Raw genomic sequence first — 19085 nt, 5'->3', positions numbered from 1 at the left:
GAAAGGATAGGGTATAGTGCAAAACAGCCAACCAACATGGGCTGCAGTGTTCATAATACTACAGGTCTGCTGATCCCTGCCTGACAGCTGTGTCTGCTGGTCTCGTATTTTGGCTGTTCATCTTTTTTTTTCAACCCTCAGGGCCAAGTAGCTGTGCATAAGTATGGCTTCTGCCCAGGTGGCTCACAGCCCTCAGAGTGGAGCAGGATTCTCCTCCATTGTGCTGGTGTGGGGTGGCATGGCACTCAGTGGAGCCTGGGTTTTCCCCCTCTGCCTCTTTTGATCCTGCTGAGCTTCCTTTTATTAACGTATAGCCTGTTCTGGTTTGTGCTTTGTAACTTTACCTTCTATTAGTGTCGCTAAAGTCGCTCAGCTCTTCAAGGACATGCATCTAAGTGGGGAAGAGAGGTGTCTCTTGATACAGACACTTAAAATCAGAAGGAGTTCTACACTCCCTATTAATAGTCACTATTGTAATTGAAGTAAGTGGGAATTCCTAGTTGGTCTTCACTGTAGGCTTAACCATGGCACTCAGTAGTTTTTCTTAGGCCTAACTCTTAAGCCAAAGGATTGAGTGTGGTTTTAAGTCTATCTTTAGTTCAGCCATAATTTATAGTTCAGACTTTACTCCATAAGGGTGGTGATCAGTCTGCAGAAGCATCACTTCGGCTTTGACAATCTTCAGATACCATCCCACAGTCTTCAGAGACCCCATTTTTCTGTCCTCCACCTGCCTCCCTTCCAACTTGGCACACTTGTTGCAGAACCTCTGCCGGGGCCTGATTCAGTTTCTACGGTGCTAGAAGATGCTTTCCCAGCATGTAACCAAATGACTGATTCAGAACAATTATTGGTAGAAGAGTTTTTGCAAATGTACCCTAAGATGTGTTAATGTATACCTCATGTTTTATTGTAGCAACTGGTTATGGAAGTAATTTGCATTAATGTTAGCAGACAAACTGTGCCTCATTTTTCCTCCCAAAAGTGTTTTGGTCGTTTTTATCTTGGTAATGTTTTGCATAAGAACTGGTGCTACATCATGCTGCAAAAGTAAGTAGGCTAATGGTGCTTGCCTTCCTCGTCTCAAGTTGTCCCAAGTCCTAGACCCCTAAGCATAGCAAAAAGTAATAGAAAATAGTCCTATGGAGAAATGTACAGGAAATTACTAAACTTGATGAAGGCAGAATAATGTTGTGTGTAATTGAGACAGAGTCTGAAATTTTTAGTTTATTGCTGTTACTGTGCTTGTTTTCAAGCTTTATTTTCAAATATCCTTCATATAAGCTTGGTATTAACTCAGTATGCATGCTAATAAGATTATTGCTGTACTAAGCTGTGTTTTGCTGATGAATGTAGCTTTTGTTACTTATAGGGACAAAGTAAGTTGAATAGAAGAGTGACTGTAAAGAAAACAGAATTAGCTCCAAAGTTAAGATAGTAGTAGCTATGTTCCCTTGTTCTTCAAGATTAAACACAGCTTTTAAGTACTGCTCAGGAGCAAATTCTGCCATCTCACTATTAATTAGTCCATGCATTTAAAAATACGTAATTTTGCTCTTTTTCTTGAAATGAACACAAAGTCTACTATGGGAAAGGTCTCTGTTCCTGGCGTATGTTCAGATGCATGTGTGAAACCAGGTAAATCCAACTGAGGAGCAGATTGGGGCGTGAATCTGTTGATACTATGGTTGTGCAGAAACCTTACATCTAAATGCAGGGTGGCAGGCAGGACTGCTGCTTTTGCAGTGATATTTTACGCTGTCTTTAAATTGTTTAACTACAGGATGTGCTCCTGCTCTGTGTTAGCGGTAACAACTAAGTGCAGGCATTCCTGCAGGTTGTGAGAGTAGGTGATAAATAATAGTTGTGTGATTCAGTGCTTCAGTCTCTGCATGCAAAGCTCGTGCCTCTGCATTAGTGGCCAGATCTGTTGATGATCATAAGAATTTGTTTTGGAAGGGAACTCTGGGGACCATCTGATCCCGCTCCCCCTACTCAAAGTAGTTGGAAGTTAAAGCCAGCTATCTCATCCCTTTATTTTGCATGGTCTTGGGTAGCATACAGCCGGGGTATGTGCTGACAGTACTTATCTAGTGCTTACCTGTAACTGTCAATCTTCTGCAAATTACTGGTAAAACTTACCCAGTATAATTCCAGAACATGTTCTTGAGCATGTTGAAACCAACTGGTATCTGAATTCCTTGAATACTTTGAACAACTAAGTACTTGAGTTGCTCTGCACTAGGATTACTGATTGGACACAAGGACATGCTGTGTGCAATTACCTGTTTGCATTTTCTCAAAGTGCATTTATTCCAGTAGACACAGAACTAACATTGATAAACCTCTACAAAACCATTCTTTACAGTGGCTGTGAGCAACAGGTATACTTCTCACCACTCCTCTCCCAGCTGACAGTTCTCAATTGCTGATGCTAGCTGCTTGGTGCTAATGTGGATGGGGCTTAACCATATGGTCTCACTCTGACTTTCTCTCGCAGTGTTGAAAAATGTTGTCCTGTCTGCACTAGCAGCTAACTGATCTGAACCCATTGTTGACAGCCACCATCATCAACAGGTCATTTTCCCTCTGCGAGTGTGGCTTTTGATTATGTATCGTAAATCCAAGTGGAAGTGCGGTTACAATCTCGCGGTTCTTGGACATGGTGAGTTTCCCCTCTACACAGTTGCTCTAAAAGAACACATTTTTCTACTTGCACATGAACTTCCTTCTCTAGATGAAAAATTTGTGGAGAAAATTCAGTGACTCATTCTAGAATTCCCTTAAAATAGGCCTTTTATTTACTTCTTCAAGATTTTGATTGAGTTTAGTTGCTAGAAGGACAAGTGTAGAACAATACAAGCTGTTAGTATTGTCTTGCTGTTACTGTCTGTAACAGTATTTGTTCTCTAAACAATGTCCTTTGTAAAGTGGAGAGAGAATGCTTTAAATTGGTCATTAGACAGCATCTCTCTACAGCAACCACTCCCAGCTTTTATAAAACTACAGATGATTATATTAGAGAGAGGCCTCCTAAGCTGTACCAAATTGTACTTTCTCATGCCCTAATGTTGGATTTCTACTGAAGGTTGTTTCACAGTTATTACTGCCTGCTGAGAGCGATGCCTTCTCCCTCCCATCTCCCTGGGCTGTGAATACATAGAACTCCCACCCCAGATCTGAGTTGTGCAGCACTGTACCCTTCTTTGCTCTAGACCTGCCAGAGTATTTGCACAAGCTGACTTTTCTCACTAACTTCAGAGAAACAAGGAGTTTCCCAACAGGTTCAGGGAGCGGTGTCTTAAGTTTGTCATTAGACTGACCTTTCTCATGTGGTAGGCTTAAAATTCTTGCATTGCTTTCCATAACTTTGTCTGTGTATGTATCTGTGCCTTGTTCTTTTTCCTTAGCCCTCTGGTTTGAGGACAGTAGCTGCCTTCTCCTTGCTATTGCTTGTACCAAGGTAGTAATGTGGTGGTGTGAGAGCATCAACTTTTCCTTGCTTGGACTAGTTTTTGTACCAAGTTAATGCTAGTGAAATTGAGAATACAACCTCAAGTATAATGGGTATGATTAATAGTGAGAAGTCTTTTGGCATATAACTTTGAAAATGTTTACAGTTTTATTTTACATCTCAGGGGATTGGAGCAAATAGGCGTGAGATGCTAATCATTATAATGTTTTTCATGATCAAAGGTATCAGTACTTCAATGGCTGCTATTTTTGTTTCAACTGCCAAAGTCCTAAAATTGGCTATGAGCAGTCAGTATTGGTGGTTAACAGCCCGAAACATTATAAATGTAGAAGACACCACTTCATTATTTATTTCATGTGAGTTTGCTGACTTGAATTTGTGCTGCATTTTTAGCTTCTGATCAGCTATGTATTCCACTGTGCCTCTCAATTTTCTGTCCAGTTTCTATCATAAGTGAATTCTTATTTCAGAATTCCTTAACTCTGCCAGTGCATTTCAAGGTGAAGCTCAACAAATAGTACAGTGTGGTCTAAAGCTTTAATAATAGTGTAGCTGTTAGAGGTTTGTTTTATCAACTCAAGAGTCTCATCTGTTAGGAAGAAGTTTCTATCTAATGAAAAATGGTGGGTCAGAGAGAACTTGAGTGCTCAAATACTTGTGTATAAGCCAAATACTTGCAAAAAACCTCTCACTAAGAGTGTCATTCCTTAAGAGTTGTGGAACACAGCTGAAGCTGATGGCTTGAGAAGCTGGAAGATAACTGCACATTTGAGTGCTTCATCTCTTCAGACAAACAGTACACAACTTAAATGCTATAACTGACACTGAGCATTGTCTCTGACGCACTGTAATTATCCTGAAGGTCTGAGGCTTATCCAGAAATCAGAGTGTGAATTAAATTACATGTCCAGCCCAGATCTGCTCTAGTACAGTCTTGCTTAGGTAGGCTGATAGTGATCTTGCTTACGCTGGTTAATTCAGTTGCCTTCAAAGCAGTTGAATCCTTAATTGCACCTGCATAATTAGGCTCAGGTATCAGGTTTGGTGAGGTGACCTGGCAGATGAACAAAACCAAAAGCTGGACTTTAGTTTCTTTTCCTTGCTAAGTAAGTTTTTACTTTGATTTTTGCACAGTACGCCTAGAAACAAAGTCCTGCTGCTCTATAGAATTGATCATCTGTTCAACAGATGAGCTATGAACCTCAGTTTTATTTTTGTGAAACATTGTGATGGCTTAATATAATAGTAAAAAGACAGGGAGAACTTGGTCTGTTGCTACATTACTGTGCCAGGAAATAATCCTGCCTCCCTGACCAGTTCTTTGGCTGTTCAGGCATGGTATGATGTAGTTTTATTTTTTTAACAATGACTTTATTTAGATTATCCTTCTAACTAATGGCTTTGGCATGCTTCAAGAAGAAGATCTTGTTGCAGTGCTCCAGTCTTGGCTAAACTTATGGGCTATGAGGAGTATTTTTATTTAAAAAAAATAATTAAGAGATTCTTCATTTGTTCCAAAGTAAAAACCATCTTTGTAGCATGTTGAGTTTGCAAGCAGTTATCTCAAAGTCTAAAGTTTCATCAAAGGATGCAGTTGTCTGTATGCTGGAGCTGGTTTAGATTACTCTCTGCATTTCTGGTCAGAAAGAGATTCCATGTTGCTTCTGATTAACAAGAAAGCTTTTCTTATGAGCTTTGATTTCATTTGGCTGCCACTTCACTGGGAGTTGTTATTTGTAATATTTCAATGCCCCTTTGTGTTAGGTCTTCTGCTATTTTTGCTTAACTTTTGTATTGGGGACCTTTATTTTGCAGGTAAAGACAGCTCTTGCTCTTTCAGTGTATGCAGCTATAGTGGAATTGTTTTGGGGGTGGGGATTGCAGCCTTTCTTTTTCTTTTTTGTCAGAATTTTACATTTTAAGTAGACTTCTATATCAAAAGTTACGGAATAAGCACCATGCTATAACTTTGGGAAACACTCATATTTAAATCTGTTCATAAAGAATGGGTAACATGAGGATGTTAGGATGGAAATTACATTTACTGTGATTGTATTAACCTTTGTGGGTTGTATATACTGAGATTGTATTAACCTGAATGTGGGTGAGTGACCTGAAAAGACAGGTCTGAATATAAAAAGAAGCTCAGGAATTCCTGAACACTTCCATGTTAAGCTCAGTCTTGTTCTTAAAGGACCTGCAACAAGTAATACATGCTTACTCCCGCAGCTGGACTTTTGCAAACCCCAGTGCAGCAAATATTAGCTTGCTTAGCTTTAATACCAGAAACAGTAAGAAATAACTCTTCATTGCAAAACTGGGAACATGCAGTTATTCCCAGAAGTGGTGCTTTGCTCCACAGGTGCTGAGCAATAACTCACGATTCTTGTTGGGTGAGTTTCAGGACTGCAGCTTTGTGTCAACATTTGTGCTCTTGTATTTTGGCTGTGATGCTTGTATCCTTCCCAAGTAATTTAAAAAAAATACTTATTTCTAATATGAGGTAGTTACTGTAACTTCATTAGATTTTTAAATATAATTAAAATTATATAGCTGTGTATTTAATCTTACAAGCTCTTTCCCACCATGTTATTAAACTGTACTTTCAAATTAAACAGCTTAAGTCACAGATTGGTTTTAAAGTGTAGACTATTTTTAGAAGACAGGTTTTTTTTATTTGCCTATTTTTCTTTCTTTTCTCTGCATTAAAATGCAGTGCCCCCTTTTTAATAAGTAAAAAAGCCTCAGCTTGAACTTGGTGACTAAAAGGAAAATGCCAAGAAAATTATTGGAGCTGATATACTCCCTTGTGGTGTGTTAATGTTCCATAGTATTGATAGCATTTCAGAGTCGTTTGGTGCTGCTGACCTCACATGTTTTTGTTCTAGCAATCATGTTTACAGATAAGGCATAAGTATTATAAAAGAGAGACTAGAGGAGGGCGAGCTTGTGACAGTGCTGTATTTATTTATGTAGTTCAGAGTTTATTTTGGGGACATGTAATTCACACACTTCCATCAGAGAAATACTGAAGTACAGAATGGCTTCAGAGTTTTGAAGTGTTTAAGTACAACAGTGGCTGCAAAGCCAGAGAAAATCTTTCTTTCATGTTTAGATAATATATATAATATAATATATATATTACTATATATTAATATATTATATATATTATATATAATATATATATTATATATTAATATATATTACTTCTACAGCTGGTGTTGAAGTTGCTGAAGGGAGACTGAGCATGCTTCGAAAACTTGTTTTTGAAATTCCAAATGTCTGCCACTAAGTTGCATGGAGGCAATACGTGCTGCTGAAGGCAGCAGCTTACCTATTAGTTGTCTCAGCAGGTCAGCTTGACAGACTCACAGACTTTGTTTCACTCATCTGACACTTCATAAACTCATTCTGGTCGGTCAGTGTCAATTTGCCATACTGGTAGTTCTTTAGTTTATTTAGCATGTCTGTTGTATTGTTAATTACTTGTATGGGCTTCCTTAAGTGTGTTTTTGTACTTCGGATTTGCATTGGTTCAGGAGCTTGAATGTGGTCAGACATCTCTGCTGTGTCTGGATAGTAACCTCTTAACACGTGCCAGCTGGTTGCCTGTGACTCTTTATACCCTTTGCAGTTGCGTGCTGCTTTTCTGCTCCACAAATGGGTGACACAAAGCATCCTTAAGCAGGACATTAACTAATGACAAGCAGCAAACTGAATGCGAGCAGGACGTGTACAAACCTCCCTGAATGTGTGTGGAACGAGGCACCACTGTGCTCATGATGAGCAGCTGTTAGTAATTGAGTAAAATGTTCATAAACAATGTCAGTCCTGAGAGGGCTGCTCTACCCCTAAACCTTGCAAAGACTACTTCTGAAGAGCCAGATTTCTTGGAATGAATCAGCCTGCACTGAACAGCTGACTAAAAAAGGGCAAGTGAAACAGCTCCTCCATCCTCAATTATTACTTTGCTATACTAGAAAAACAGGACTTAAGTTTTCTCTGGTACCCAGACGTGGACTTGAAGATACCCAAACAGTAGTCTATTGGTAGGGTATTGGGAGTGCACACCATGGGTTAAAGTGGAAGCTTCTCAACCTCTTTATCAGGATTCAGGATAGAAGTCTGTCTTATATTAACCAGTCACTTTGGTTAATAAATAAGTGCATGCTGTAAATCATGTGAAATTGATTTCGAAACTGTGTAAAGTACTACTGTGTTCTGAATAGTCTGGTGCTATTTAAAAATTGCTTAGTCTTGGTGCTGTCAGAACTGTGATTATATGCTCTTTTCAGTATAGTTCCCCGTAAGTGTTTCCTATTTCCTGAGTGGAAAAAGTTTTCTTTGAGAGAAAATGAATAGTTCTTTACTGCTTAAAGCCTGCCCCTCAATGCATACAGGTACAAAGTGCAAAGCCAGGGTAATTGCTAGAAGTGAGTTTGCAAGTGTTAAAGATAATTTTGCATTTATCTTTGTGTCTCAGAGAAATGCCTGAAATGGGAAAGAAATGTAGATTTTTCTTGTGCATGTGCCAATACAAATGTAGCCCAATCTGTGAATGCTGAACTACACTTGGGTTTGAGGCTTCTTCAGGTAACTTTGAAATATGAGCTGTACCTCCAGGGAACCAGTTGAGCCAAGATGCAGCTTTAAGCATGTAGAGGTTTTAGAAGAAATTTTGAGCTATTTTGCTTGAGAATATTATGTGGGAAAGAAGTTTAGCATGCATTGGATGAGGAGAAATACGTTGAAGTCATGTCCCCAAACCTCAGTTTTAGGAATCTTATAAATTTCTAGGCCAAATCTTGAAGGTTTGTATTCACACAGACTTTGGAGTTTGGATCAAGGAAGAACATGATTATTTTTGTCTTCAGGAGCACTTTCCTCACTAGCACAATTACTAAGAGCCCAATCACTGTCTTGCTAATGTAATTTCATTAAGGGTCAGTGATGTGACTTATCATTAAAAATGCAAGGGCAGTCCATGAAACTCACAGCAGAACACTTTAACGCTGCCTAGCATTGAGTGCACGCTTTGAAAGCATTCTGTCACAGTGACCGTCAGGACCCCTGTACTTCACCAATTTAACGTTAATTCTGTCTTCATCTGCTAGGTTTTTGTCTGGTTTTGCTTTCCTCAGTGGCATACTCTGAGAGGACAGAAAGCCGTACAGATTCTGGAGAGCATGGCTGGTTTTTAACACAAACCTGCCCCTATCTTGGTACAAAAATACCTTTTGGTGTGTTTCAAAAATGTATCTTACGTGAGCCACACACTTGAAAATATTTTTCCATTGGAGTTGTTCTGGTTGCAACTGAAGGCCAGACTAACTTAAAGTTGCCATATTCAGCTAGATACTTTCTCTTTTTCAAGGTAAGTTTTTTCTGTATACATAGCAAATTGAAAACTGGGAACTAGTGAAACCTTGAAAGCTTCCAACTATAAGTCAAATGTTAAATGTAATGATTTCCTTAGCTCTTAATTAAAACTGGACCACATGGTCAGACCAAAGTCTCTTGGGTCCCTGCAGAAGTAGCATAGCTCCATCTCCATGGTTGAAGTATTCTATCCTTGGCTTTTTGTGTGAAAATGTATTTGGCACAATGATGCCAAATGTCACATGTGACAAGAGCCAAGAGTACCTAGCAGCTCTCTCCTGTACCTGTAAACAAGAAACTGCATTCCTGTCTCAACCAAGGCGAGTAGAATTTAGGGAAGTTATCCCTAGCCCTGAATTCGTACTACCCTTTATAGAATCATAGAATAGTTTGTGTTGGAAGGGACCTTCAAAGGGCACGTAGTTCCAACCCCCCAACCCCCATGCAATGAGCAGGGACATCTTCAACTAGATCATCTTTGGGAATGACCTTTATGTTGTTGGGTGTTAGTGTCTACACAGAGGTAAAGTGCAACTGCCAGTTTATTTTTATAAGCAGCAAACCTCTTATCCAGATTGGATTAAAGTGTAGGAAGTAAGGTATCGCTCCTCTCTAGATATGCTAAATCATGTATTGCCCATGGGATTATAAAGAAAAGAAAAAGATATAATTGAATACCATGGGATTTTCTTTCTCTGAGCAGAAACAAACAGGGAATAGGCAAGTGACCTAACATGAAGAGGTGGGGGAGATAGTTGAACTTTGTCCTGCTTGAATTGCTGGCTGTAGGAGGCAATGAACATGGAAGGTTTAAGTGTGCAAAAAAAGTTAGGCTTCTGTTTATGTATAAATACAGGTTGTATTAGCATGAGAGCTGGTTCACCTTACTCATTAAAAGACAGCTTTTAATGTATCTGGAGGTATTTCAGTGTACTTCTATTAGAAACTTGCTGCTTATGCAAAGTAATCAGTTCTTGATCTCTTGGGTTGTTACCTAAAGTAACCTTTGTTCTGTACCAGAGCTTATACAACACTATTTAAAATATTCCCAAAAAGACATGCTTGAATGTCAGAAATATTTATGTATTAATAAATGTTAACTTATGTATAGGGCTGTAATATATACTATCAGGCCACTATAAAAACCTGACACTTGGCTTGCAGAGAGCAGGCATACCTCTGACAGGTATCCCACAGTACGTAGGTCATATGCTTTTATATGTAAATGCTGGAGGTGATATGTTTAGAAAGGGACAGGTTTTGTACCTTATATGAAGACTATCCAAAGTTTGAAGTGAGGAGGAGGAACATAGTAAGATAGTACATTTATTAGCAGTGACTTAGAAGATATTCAGGTATGAACTATAGAATTGGAACATTCACGTGCAGAGGTGAAGAGAGCTGTGTAGAGGTTATCCAGTGCTTTTTTTCATTGGAATTGCAAATGAACTACAGTCGAAATGGTGAGTGTCAAGAGTGTAATAACAGTGTGGTGCAGAATTTAGGATAAAGCAGAGGGAAACTCTATTGGGTAAACTTGGCTTTTGTGCTTCATGACTTCTCTGAGTGAGAAGGTACTTGCCTTATTTTAAGATAGCCATTTGTGTGATGTGGGAGTTGAATTGAAATTGTACTGAACAGTATTAAAACTGTCTCTCTTAAGATATTTTTTTCCCTAGAATGTGAGGGTGTGGAGGACAGGAGCCAACCACTTACGGTTGAATTACTATAACTGGATAGTTTTTCCGTCCTTTTTTTTTGCTTGTCTATGTGTAATGTTTTCATCACTGAAAGTGAAGCAAAGATGTGTTACTACTTCTAGAGACTGTTTTAACTTTGAAGAAGTCCATGGCCAAATGACCTAGCTTTGTGGGAACGAGAACTTTCAGGTAATGCAGGTTCAGCTAGTTCTGCTAGAAGGTACCTTAAAAGTTTTGCAAGCAGGAAAACTACATCTTAGAAATTAATTCAAATTGGGCCTCCCTTTCTTTATTTAGGGGAAACCATAATACCTGAAGCTCAGTGAATCAGGAGTTGTGCTGTTCAAAGAACACAGAAACACAGCTAAACAGTTCTTTGAGGAAGTGCTTGTGTGTAGCCTAGGTTAATTGAACTTGCAGATACGGTATTTGGCATGCAGAGTTTTCAAGATCCAAAAATGTTCCTGGAGAACTTAGAAATAAGAAATAAACCCTTTCACAATAGCTGTTTCTAGGTACCGGGGAAACTCAAGTTTACTGTCTTGGAAAGAAGCCTGGTGCAACTACATCTGCGTGTTTCTGACTGAGCAGATGGCTTCCATCAGCTTGACCTTTTGGGAAATGAGTGTGTTTTCTGCAGAATGATGCCTTACCTATCAACCTTTCAGTCTTGGATTTTTCTGAATCCAGCATGTCTGATGGTTCAGGCTGTTCTTGAGAAGCCAGACGAAGTACCATCTGTCCTGCTTTTGCCTGGGATAGAGTTAATTTTCTTCCTACTAGCTGGTACAGTGCTGTGTTTTTTTGAATGTAGCCTTTATTTAATGTTGATAACACACTTGTATTTTAGATGTTGTTCAGTAGCACTTACCCTGATCAAGGACTTTTCAGTCTCTCATGCTCTGCCAGTGACAGGGGCACAAGAAGCCAGGAGGGAACAGAGACAGGACACCTGATGTAAACTATCCAAAGGGTATTCCATACCACAGCACATCATGCCCAGTATATAAACTGGGGGGAGTTGGCTGGGAGGCGCTGATTGTTGCTCGGGAATTGGGCATTGAACAATGGGTGCATCACTTGTCTTTTTTGGGGTTTATTTCTCTTTTTCTGTTGTCTCCTTTTTCATAACAATTACTGTTATATTAGTATTATGTCTTTATTTCAGCTTTATTTTTATCTCAACCCATGGGTTTTATCTTTTTTTCTGGTTCTCCTTCCCATCCCACCAGGGGAAGAGAATTATGTGAGCAGCTCTGTGGTACTTAGTTGCTAGCTGGGGTTAAACCATGACACCATCTTAAGAGAAGCTTAATTCCCAAATGTCTTGGGCAAGGATTGCTGTGAATAGAGTTCTGTAGTGTCAGTGCTGAGCTGCTTACTGGGACACATCTCTCTTGTGAAGCTGTTGTAAAGCATAGGGTATGCTTTGGGTCTCACTCTTTAAGTTTTAGTTTTTATTAATTTAAGTTTTAATCAGCCCATACAATCTTTGGTGTGGCTACAGCAAGCTCTTTGCAGTCATTTTTGCCAATTGTTTTATTTTAAGTGAATGTTGAATCAGTCATAGGGAGGCTGTGAACAAACATGAAGCTCCTGACTGGTCTGCAAGACTGCTTGTCGTCTACATTTGTCCAGCATTCAGTATCCCTTTCCTATTTCATTATGGAATGAGCATCCTGAGAGGCTGTTTCGTACTTAAAGCTCCCAGTCTCTTGCAATTATAACTTGGTATCTGGAAGCCAACTCCTGTTTTGAGCATTAGGTTGAACTAAATGACCTTATGAGGAAGGGGGTTGACTCAATCTCTTGGAAACATACAGCACATAAGAGTTGGTAGTCCTGCTGTCCTGTAAGTATTTCTATATTCCTGCTTGAGATTCCTTCAGCTCATGTAAGGTTAACTATGAAGTATGTTCTCAGTCCAAGGATCAGGAATTTTGCATGCACTCTTCTTGATGGGGTCTGTCCCCTAGGAAGTTGAAAATACTTAGCTGGTACAGTGCTATAATCCACATGTGCCTACTAAAGCAGAGATCAAACTGAAGACAGAGGGCCAGTTGGTTTTTTCTTTTCCAGTCTGCAGGATGGGATATGCATTGATGTTAACATGCTGTCCTTGAGTAGAAGAAGGGCTTCCCTGTTGTACCCAAGATGCAAGCACACAGAGATCCGAGGGTGGAATAGGGCTCTGTAAGAAGTGCTCATTAGGTTTGCCTAATAGCAGAGTATGACTTGTCATGGGAAATGCCTCTGCAGTGTGATGATTTGTTGCCTCTGTAACTAGGCTACTGCAGCTTCAGAGACAAATTGCTCCACAGTTGCCTTAGGATCACCATGGCTGTTGGATGACAGACATCATAGAGTTGGCAAATCCATCTGAAGGAGAATTTGCTGTGCCTTAAGAACATGAGGTTCTACTTGGGTCTTTTAGTCAGCTGCCTTGCAAAGCTAGTAAGCCTCTTTCACCGCTTCCAGAAGTGGCCTGTTTGGAAGAGCTCATAAAGTACCATCTACTCTTCATGTTACAGAAACTTGAGATGCAGAAAAACGTTCTTCTCTGAAAGCTGTTAGCAAACAAAGGTCCATTGTTACAGCTCGGCCCTCACAAGAGTTTTCTTACTTCTTGCCACAAGGCACCACACAGTAATGCAAGGGATTAGGTCATTTCCTTCCCTCCTCCTCTTCCTGCAGATTATTTGATTAACATTTCTATTGTATACTCTAAATAACATGTTCCTGGCTTCAGGCTGCTTTCCCCCCCACCCCTCAATCTCTTTAAAACACTGTAGTATGACTTTATTAACTGTATAACATGGGAGCTCCTTGAACAGAGGTTACATGTGACATAACACAGTGAAAGATTAATGGGGCTGGCAAATCAGTACTCTTCCTTCTTCTCCCCCTTAGCACCTGGATTAGACTTCTGAAAACCCTAATATGTTAATGCTTGCAACTCATGAAATACTTGTCTTTTTTTGGCTTTCATTGGCTTTGATCAGAATTCAGCCATTGACTGTGTGGGAAATAGTGAAGGTGGTGTATAATGCATGCTCAGCTCCCAGTATCAAGTGTACAAATATACTTCCCCCTTGGGACTGTTACAGATCCTCGTCTTCCAGGTTTTCACCTTCTCTTCTCAGTGTTTCCTTCAGTCTCCACTCCTCAGTACCCTCTTGTGCAGCTATTTCAACCACTTCTCCTGTGTGTGTTTTTTATTGTGCTCCCTGCCCATTTCGGTAAATAAAATTATCAACAGACATGTTTAAAATGTCCATCTCAAGTTCAGCAGTAATATACTGATGAGGTTAGCTCTAGGATGAGGAGCTTGTCACTTGGGCTTCTCAGCTGCCTGCATGCTAGAGGACATAGCATTGCCCTTTGCCCGTATCTGCAAAGCTGTCTTTTTAATTGATACAGCTAGAAATGCATTCCTCTTCAAAGCCTGTTTTGAATGTCATGTGAAATCACATAATTATATCAAACTGTACAGCATCTGCTGTGAGTCAGATAGAAGAACATGACGATACAGCCCTTTATTTCTCTAACAACTTCAAGGAAAGAACCTCCCCTGCAGTTAAGCATCACTTCATGAAATTAGCAGCGATATCTTGAGCTACAGATTTCATTGTTTTAGTCTGGCATGGTTGGCAGCATCTCTGCTCCAGGAAAAATCAGATATCTTGCCTAGAGAGAACATGCTTGAGGCGTTTGCTTCCAGTCCTCAAGGCAGAGCATGGTTCTTGTGTGGAGTGGAAATCGTTGTCCCTCTCTTTCACTATGAGGAAGGTTTAATGCTGACACAAGAACAGATGAGTAGAACATGGCTGTGAGTAAATGCACGCAGAAAACCAAAATGGTTCAAACTCTGCAGGGTTCAGAGGCACTGTGGCTAGGGGCAAAATAAACCCTCAAAAACCTGCTTTAGGATGGGGCATGATTGCTTGTGACAAGGGCATTATGTGGTATATTTGTCTCATAGCAGAAGGCTGTGCTCCAGAGTACTGTGGGTCACGAATGTGAAGGCAGGTGGGGTGCAGAGATAAGGACTGTTAATCTGCATGAGGCTGGGTTGGGCTACCTACCTGCAGGTGCTTACTCTGTTGGTTCTGGCACAGGTTGCCCAGAGAAGCTGTGGCTGCCCCATCCCTGGCAGTGTTCAAGGCCAGGTTGGACGGGGCTTGGAGCGACCTGGTCTAGAGGAAGGTGTCCTCACCTGAGTCAGGGCATTGGATCTAGATGAGCTTTAAGGTCCCTTCCAAATCTAACCATTCGATGATTCTTACATGCTGCAGCATAAAGTAATCTGCAAGTTTATCAGCCTGGACTCTGAGCAGTGACATCTGTAACATGAGAAAATAAAGGAGCTCTAGCAGCAAATTGGTGTTAAGTTCTGCTTTTCAGAATGAACACTTCTGAAAGTACAGTACAAATCAAGTGTTACAGCTTGTGTGAGAAAAGTAATGCAACCTAGAAGTGGTCATGCCAGTGTAACTTATCACTACAGCTAAATACCTGAACACAGAGCACCTTTTGTACTCTCGTTGCTGTATCTGTGTGTTAAGTGATACTAATACAGTCCTGGTGTGTGTGGAGCTTTTTTTTTTGTTTGAAAAGTAAACCACATAACCAAACCCTTATCCCTGATTAAGCAGTATTAAAGCTGCCAACATTGTATAGGCCAGGACAAAGTATAAAATACTTGAAGGTGATGGGTCAGGTGGAGTTGGGTGACTCTTCCACACCAGTAAAAAGTGCCATTTTAAGGTTCTGCAAGTTACAAGTGGAAAAGCTAGATTGATCGATGTGCCAGTAGTGTGAGGCTGCTGATTTGTGGCAGGGAGGAGGGCTCAACTTTAATCTCAAGATGTGGTTTGATGAGTCATTGGCTTTATGGATGAGATGGATTCGGAAGGTTCCCATCCCTCTCACTTGCATTGCTATAGTGGGTTTACAGAATAAACCCACAAACAAATAAGCAACATGATTTGGGTTAAAATAGTTGGGGTTTGTGTGTTGTTTTGGTTTTTCCCTAAGCCCTTTATCAGTTTAGTAATCTGATAGCTGTGATAATGACCACATCTCCGTATGAAGTAGCCAGAAGAAGAGTAGGAAAAAGGGAGCCCCTGTACATCAGTGTTTCTCCAAGCACTTCTCAGTGTTCAGCAGCTATAGCTCAGTCATTTCTGTGGAACAAAGTGATATCTTTATGCTTAGTAATCTATGACAGGAGCAGGGGGAAAGAGTCTTTGAGCCTATGTATAGTTTTATTATCCGGAATATCCTATGGCAAGGTGTTCTGCAGTTTTTCAGGTAGGTGACAAGATCCTGAATGAGGACATCTTTACTGTATTACTTAGGGGAAATTACTTAGGGGAAGTTTGATACAGAGTACAGGTTGAGGAGAGATAAAAACGTGTACGTTGACAGTGTTCTCAGCAGTGAAGCTGACTTACGTGGAGTTGCGGCTTACGCTGTGTTATGGCATTATGAACAAAAACCTTGTTCCACAATGCTTAGCTTTGAGTGCTGCCAAATGATGTGCCTGCCCCTTCCTGCCTTTGGTTCTGCTGGTACTACTGCATGGCTATGCTGTGAGCTGAACTGGAAAATGCATCCTGCTGGAAAACAACCAAGCAGGTAAACCAGCTTTTAAAAACATGGACAAATCAGGGACACCAGTCCATAAAGTTGTGCTTGAATAATGGAGGTGGCAAGCCAAGGAAGGAGCAGCAGGAACAGTAGTCACCTATAGAACTTGGAAATGCCAGTTGTCAACCTGTGTATGCATTGCTTGATCCAGGATAACCATGCACACCTTCTTGGACCGCTACAACTGTGATGTAATGCTTGATGTAAAGGTTAGGCTACTACGTTGTATCATGCTTGCATCATCAGTTGTAAAAGGCAGTAACTTAGAAGCTGTGGTAACTTGATCACTGTTTTATGGATCAGACATTTAAATTATCCCACCCACTGGTCTGATGCAATGATTTTTGATGTTAGTGGAGTAAGAAATGAGCTCAGAACCTGGTCTGGCATGTACAGATTTGCTTCTCCAAATATGCATCCTACAGGAATGAGCTGTAGCCGGATCATTGGCTTTGGGAGTCCAGTATGCAGAGGTGGTGTCTGCAGGTGTAGCATGTGCCCAGTTCTGTGGCGTTACTGAAAACAGGGATAGCGATGCCTGAAGAATTTGTGCTGGTTTAATTCTCACTGCATTAAGAAGTCACTTTTTGTGTGGGAGGTGAGGAAAGCAAGTTGGGCTAATAAATGACAATTATTAAAAATAAAAGAAGAATGAAGGTATCGCATGCATGGGTACAGTTATGTAAGGGAAGCGGAGAAGGAAATAGATCGGTGTTTCTCAGAGAACCTCATCTACAGAGCTGTCGGGAAATTGGGCTGCAGGATCATTCTCAACACACCCTCCGCTTCCTTTTTTCCTTTTTGGGGCCAGAGATGGATGAATTTATGGAGCGGGGAGCAGGATGCAGGATCTGACTCCAGCCAATGGTGTGCGGCGCAGTGGTGTTTACCCAGCTTACGCAAGGCTGAGCCAGCCCCTCTTTAGTCAGAAGGTGCTACCCACAGCTTAAGTAAAAGCACACAGAGCAGAGGCACTCAGTCTGGCAGTTGCTGGGGTTTCAAGGAGTTGGTGGATTTCGGCTGGTTTTAAACAAGATCGAAGGGGTGGCTTTTTTCCTTCTTTACTGACAAACTGGAGGGACAAAAAGATACCGGTAAGTGCTGTGCATGCCATCGCTTTCCCCTTCTAGTGTTGCTTTGTTTCAGCCTCTTTTCTGAAAGCTTCCTCAGTTGCAGTGTTTTTCAGTGAGAAGCTGAAAGATAGTTCAGTGATGTGGTCGAAAGGGAATCAGAGCACAGGCAGTGTGTCTGCGGGCTGCTCTCCCATCTAAAATGGGAAGATACGTTCAAAATGCACAGTATAATAAATGCTTCTTGTTCATAAGAAGTGTTAGTTGCTTCTTGTTTTTTAGAGTGGAGAGCAGGATGCCTTGAAGCTGTCACCATTGCCTAACAAAATCATGCCAAGAGAAATTTCTCATAGAGCCGTTAAACACTTGTGTTCCCTAAACAACAAAAAAAGGCTTTAAATGTAATTGTAACTCCCTATTTTTGCAAGATGATGTAGTATGCTATGTGAAAAGGCTTTAGTGTAATACAAACACCTATTTAGCTGCTACTTTGGTACAGAAACTGCCACATCAGGAAGTCAGAGGCTTGTGAAAAGCAAAACGGTAACATTCAGATGCGTAGAACAAGAAGTCATTGTGGTTTTCTACAGGCACAGGGTCCTTGGCTGTGTGTTCTAGTTCAGGTGCATCTGACAGCATATCTCCCTGGCCTCAGTCATCAAAGCATAAAAAGCTCCATCTATTTGTGTAACGGCCCTTTCACACATAAAATGCCTGTGTTTTGGTATAAACTCTCAATCTGTGTATGGAAGTTGTGCTTCTGTCACTGGCTTGCAACAAAAGTTGGGGCTGCTTATTTTTAAGGTAATACTGTGTAATTTGTCTGAAGGCAGTAAAGAGGGTAATTTGAAAGGAATCCTGACTGCAAAGTTCTCAGTATCAGACCTATACTTTTGTCACATTATACTAGTATTGTACGAAGAGGTTTTTTTGGTTTTCCTACTTGTACTTTTGCAAGGCACTCCCTGAAGACGCAAATAGGTGTTCATTAGCCCATAGCACTACCTAATGTTCTACTATGCCTTTGTTGTATTGTTTTAAGGCTTCATGCATCACAGGCTGTGTAAATAATCTTCTAATCTGAGCATGAAATCAAAAGTGTCCCTTTTTAACAAAACGTACAGTTTGTAGTAACATCCAAAGTGTGAGTACAGCCAAAAACCCATGCAGAAAGCTGCATATCAATCTTAAGCAGCTCGTGTGAGTAACTTTCACGGATAGTTCAGCCAATGGAGCAAGTACAACCTGTAGGGTTTGGCTCTCGTGCTGCAGGGGTGGCAAACAGAGGAGCTGTGCCTTGTGCGTGGCTGTGCACATCGTCATTGGTACTACCTGAAAGCTGACGTGGAGGACATGGGTGGTTAAGGGGGTGTAGGCTGCATGTAAATGTAGCTCTGTAACTGGTGAAGAACTTTCTCAGCTAATTAAGGTTAGAGATAATATTGCAGTGACAGTTTTAAAATAGACACCTTGTGCTAAAAGACAAATGTTTTCAGCTTCCCACATGCGGTCTGAATTACATCATGTATAATCTGTAGGAGGCTATCGTGGTTTCCTTAGGGGAGGATCAGCTGTTACTTTCTGTAACTGAAAAAAATGCTGGATTTCATTTTTTTTTTTTTCCAGGGGAATATTTTCAGAATTGATTTTTTTGTCAGTCTGTTGGAGTGGATCATTAGATGTTACGTAAATCTTCCAGGCATAATACACCCAGCCACCTTCTCAAGCCATCATCAGCAGTTCACAATAGCAGGACTGAAGTTAGCAGAGGTCTGATTGAAATCAGGCCCCCGTGCTTAGGTGGTTTTT

General features: G+C 40.6%; 1 protein-coding gene across 7 annotated transcripts in view; it reads left to right on the top strand.

Annotated features, from left to right (window-relative positions):
- PELI1 (pellino E3 ubiquitin protein ligase 1) overlaps positions 1-19085 on the top strand; it is a 44829-nt gene that overhangs the window by 9658 nt on the left and 16086 nt on the right. For 2 of the 7 annotated variants that reach the window (XM_080615480.1, XM_080615482.1), the window contains one exon: positions 2501-2665. The exons of 4 other annotated variants lie outside the window; for them this stretch is intronic. In XM_080615480.1, coding sequence (XP_080471606.1) covers positions 2611-2665 — 55 coding nt within the window. In that variant the 5' untranslated portion in view covers positions 2501-2610. The remainder of the gene's footprint in view (positions 1-2500; positions 2666-19085) is intronic. One more of the 7 variants, XM_080615481.1, reaches the window with a different exon arrangement.

This window comes from Psittacula echo, assembly GCF_963264785.1.
Source record: "Psittacula echo genome assembly, chromosome: 4".
In the NCBI taxonomy this organism is placed as follows: Eukaryota; Metazoa; Chordata; class Aves; order Psittaciformes; family Psittacidae; genus Psittacula; species Psittacula echo.
This window is presented reverse-complemented; position numbering and strand designations above follow the sequence as displayed.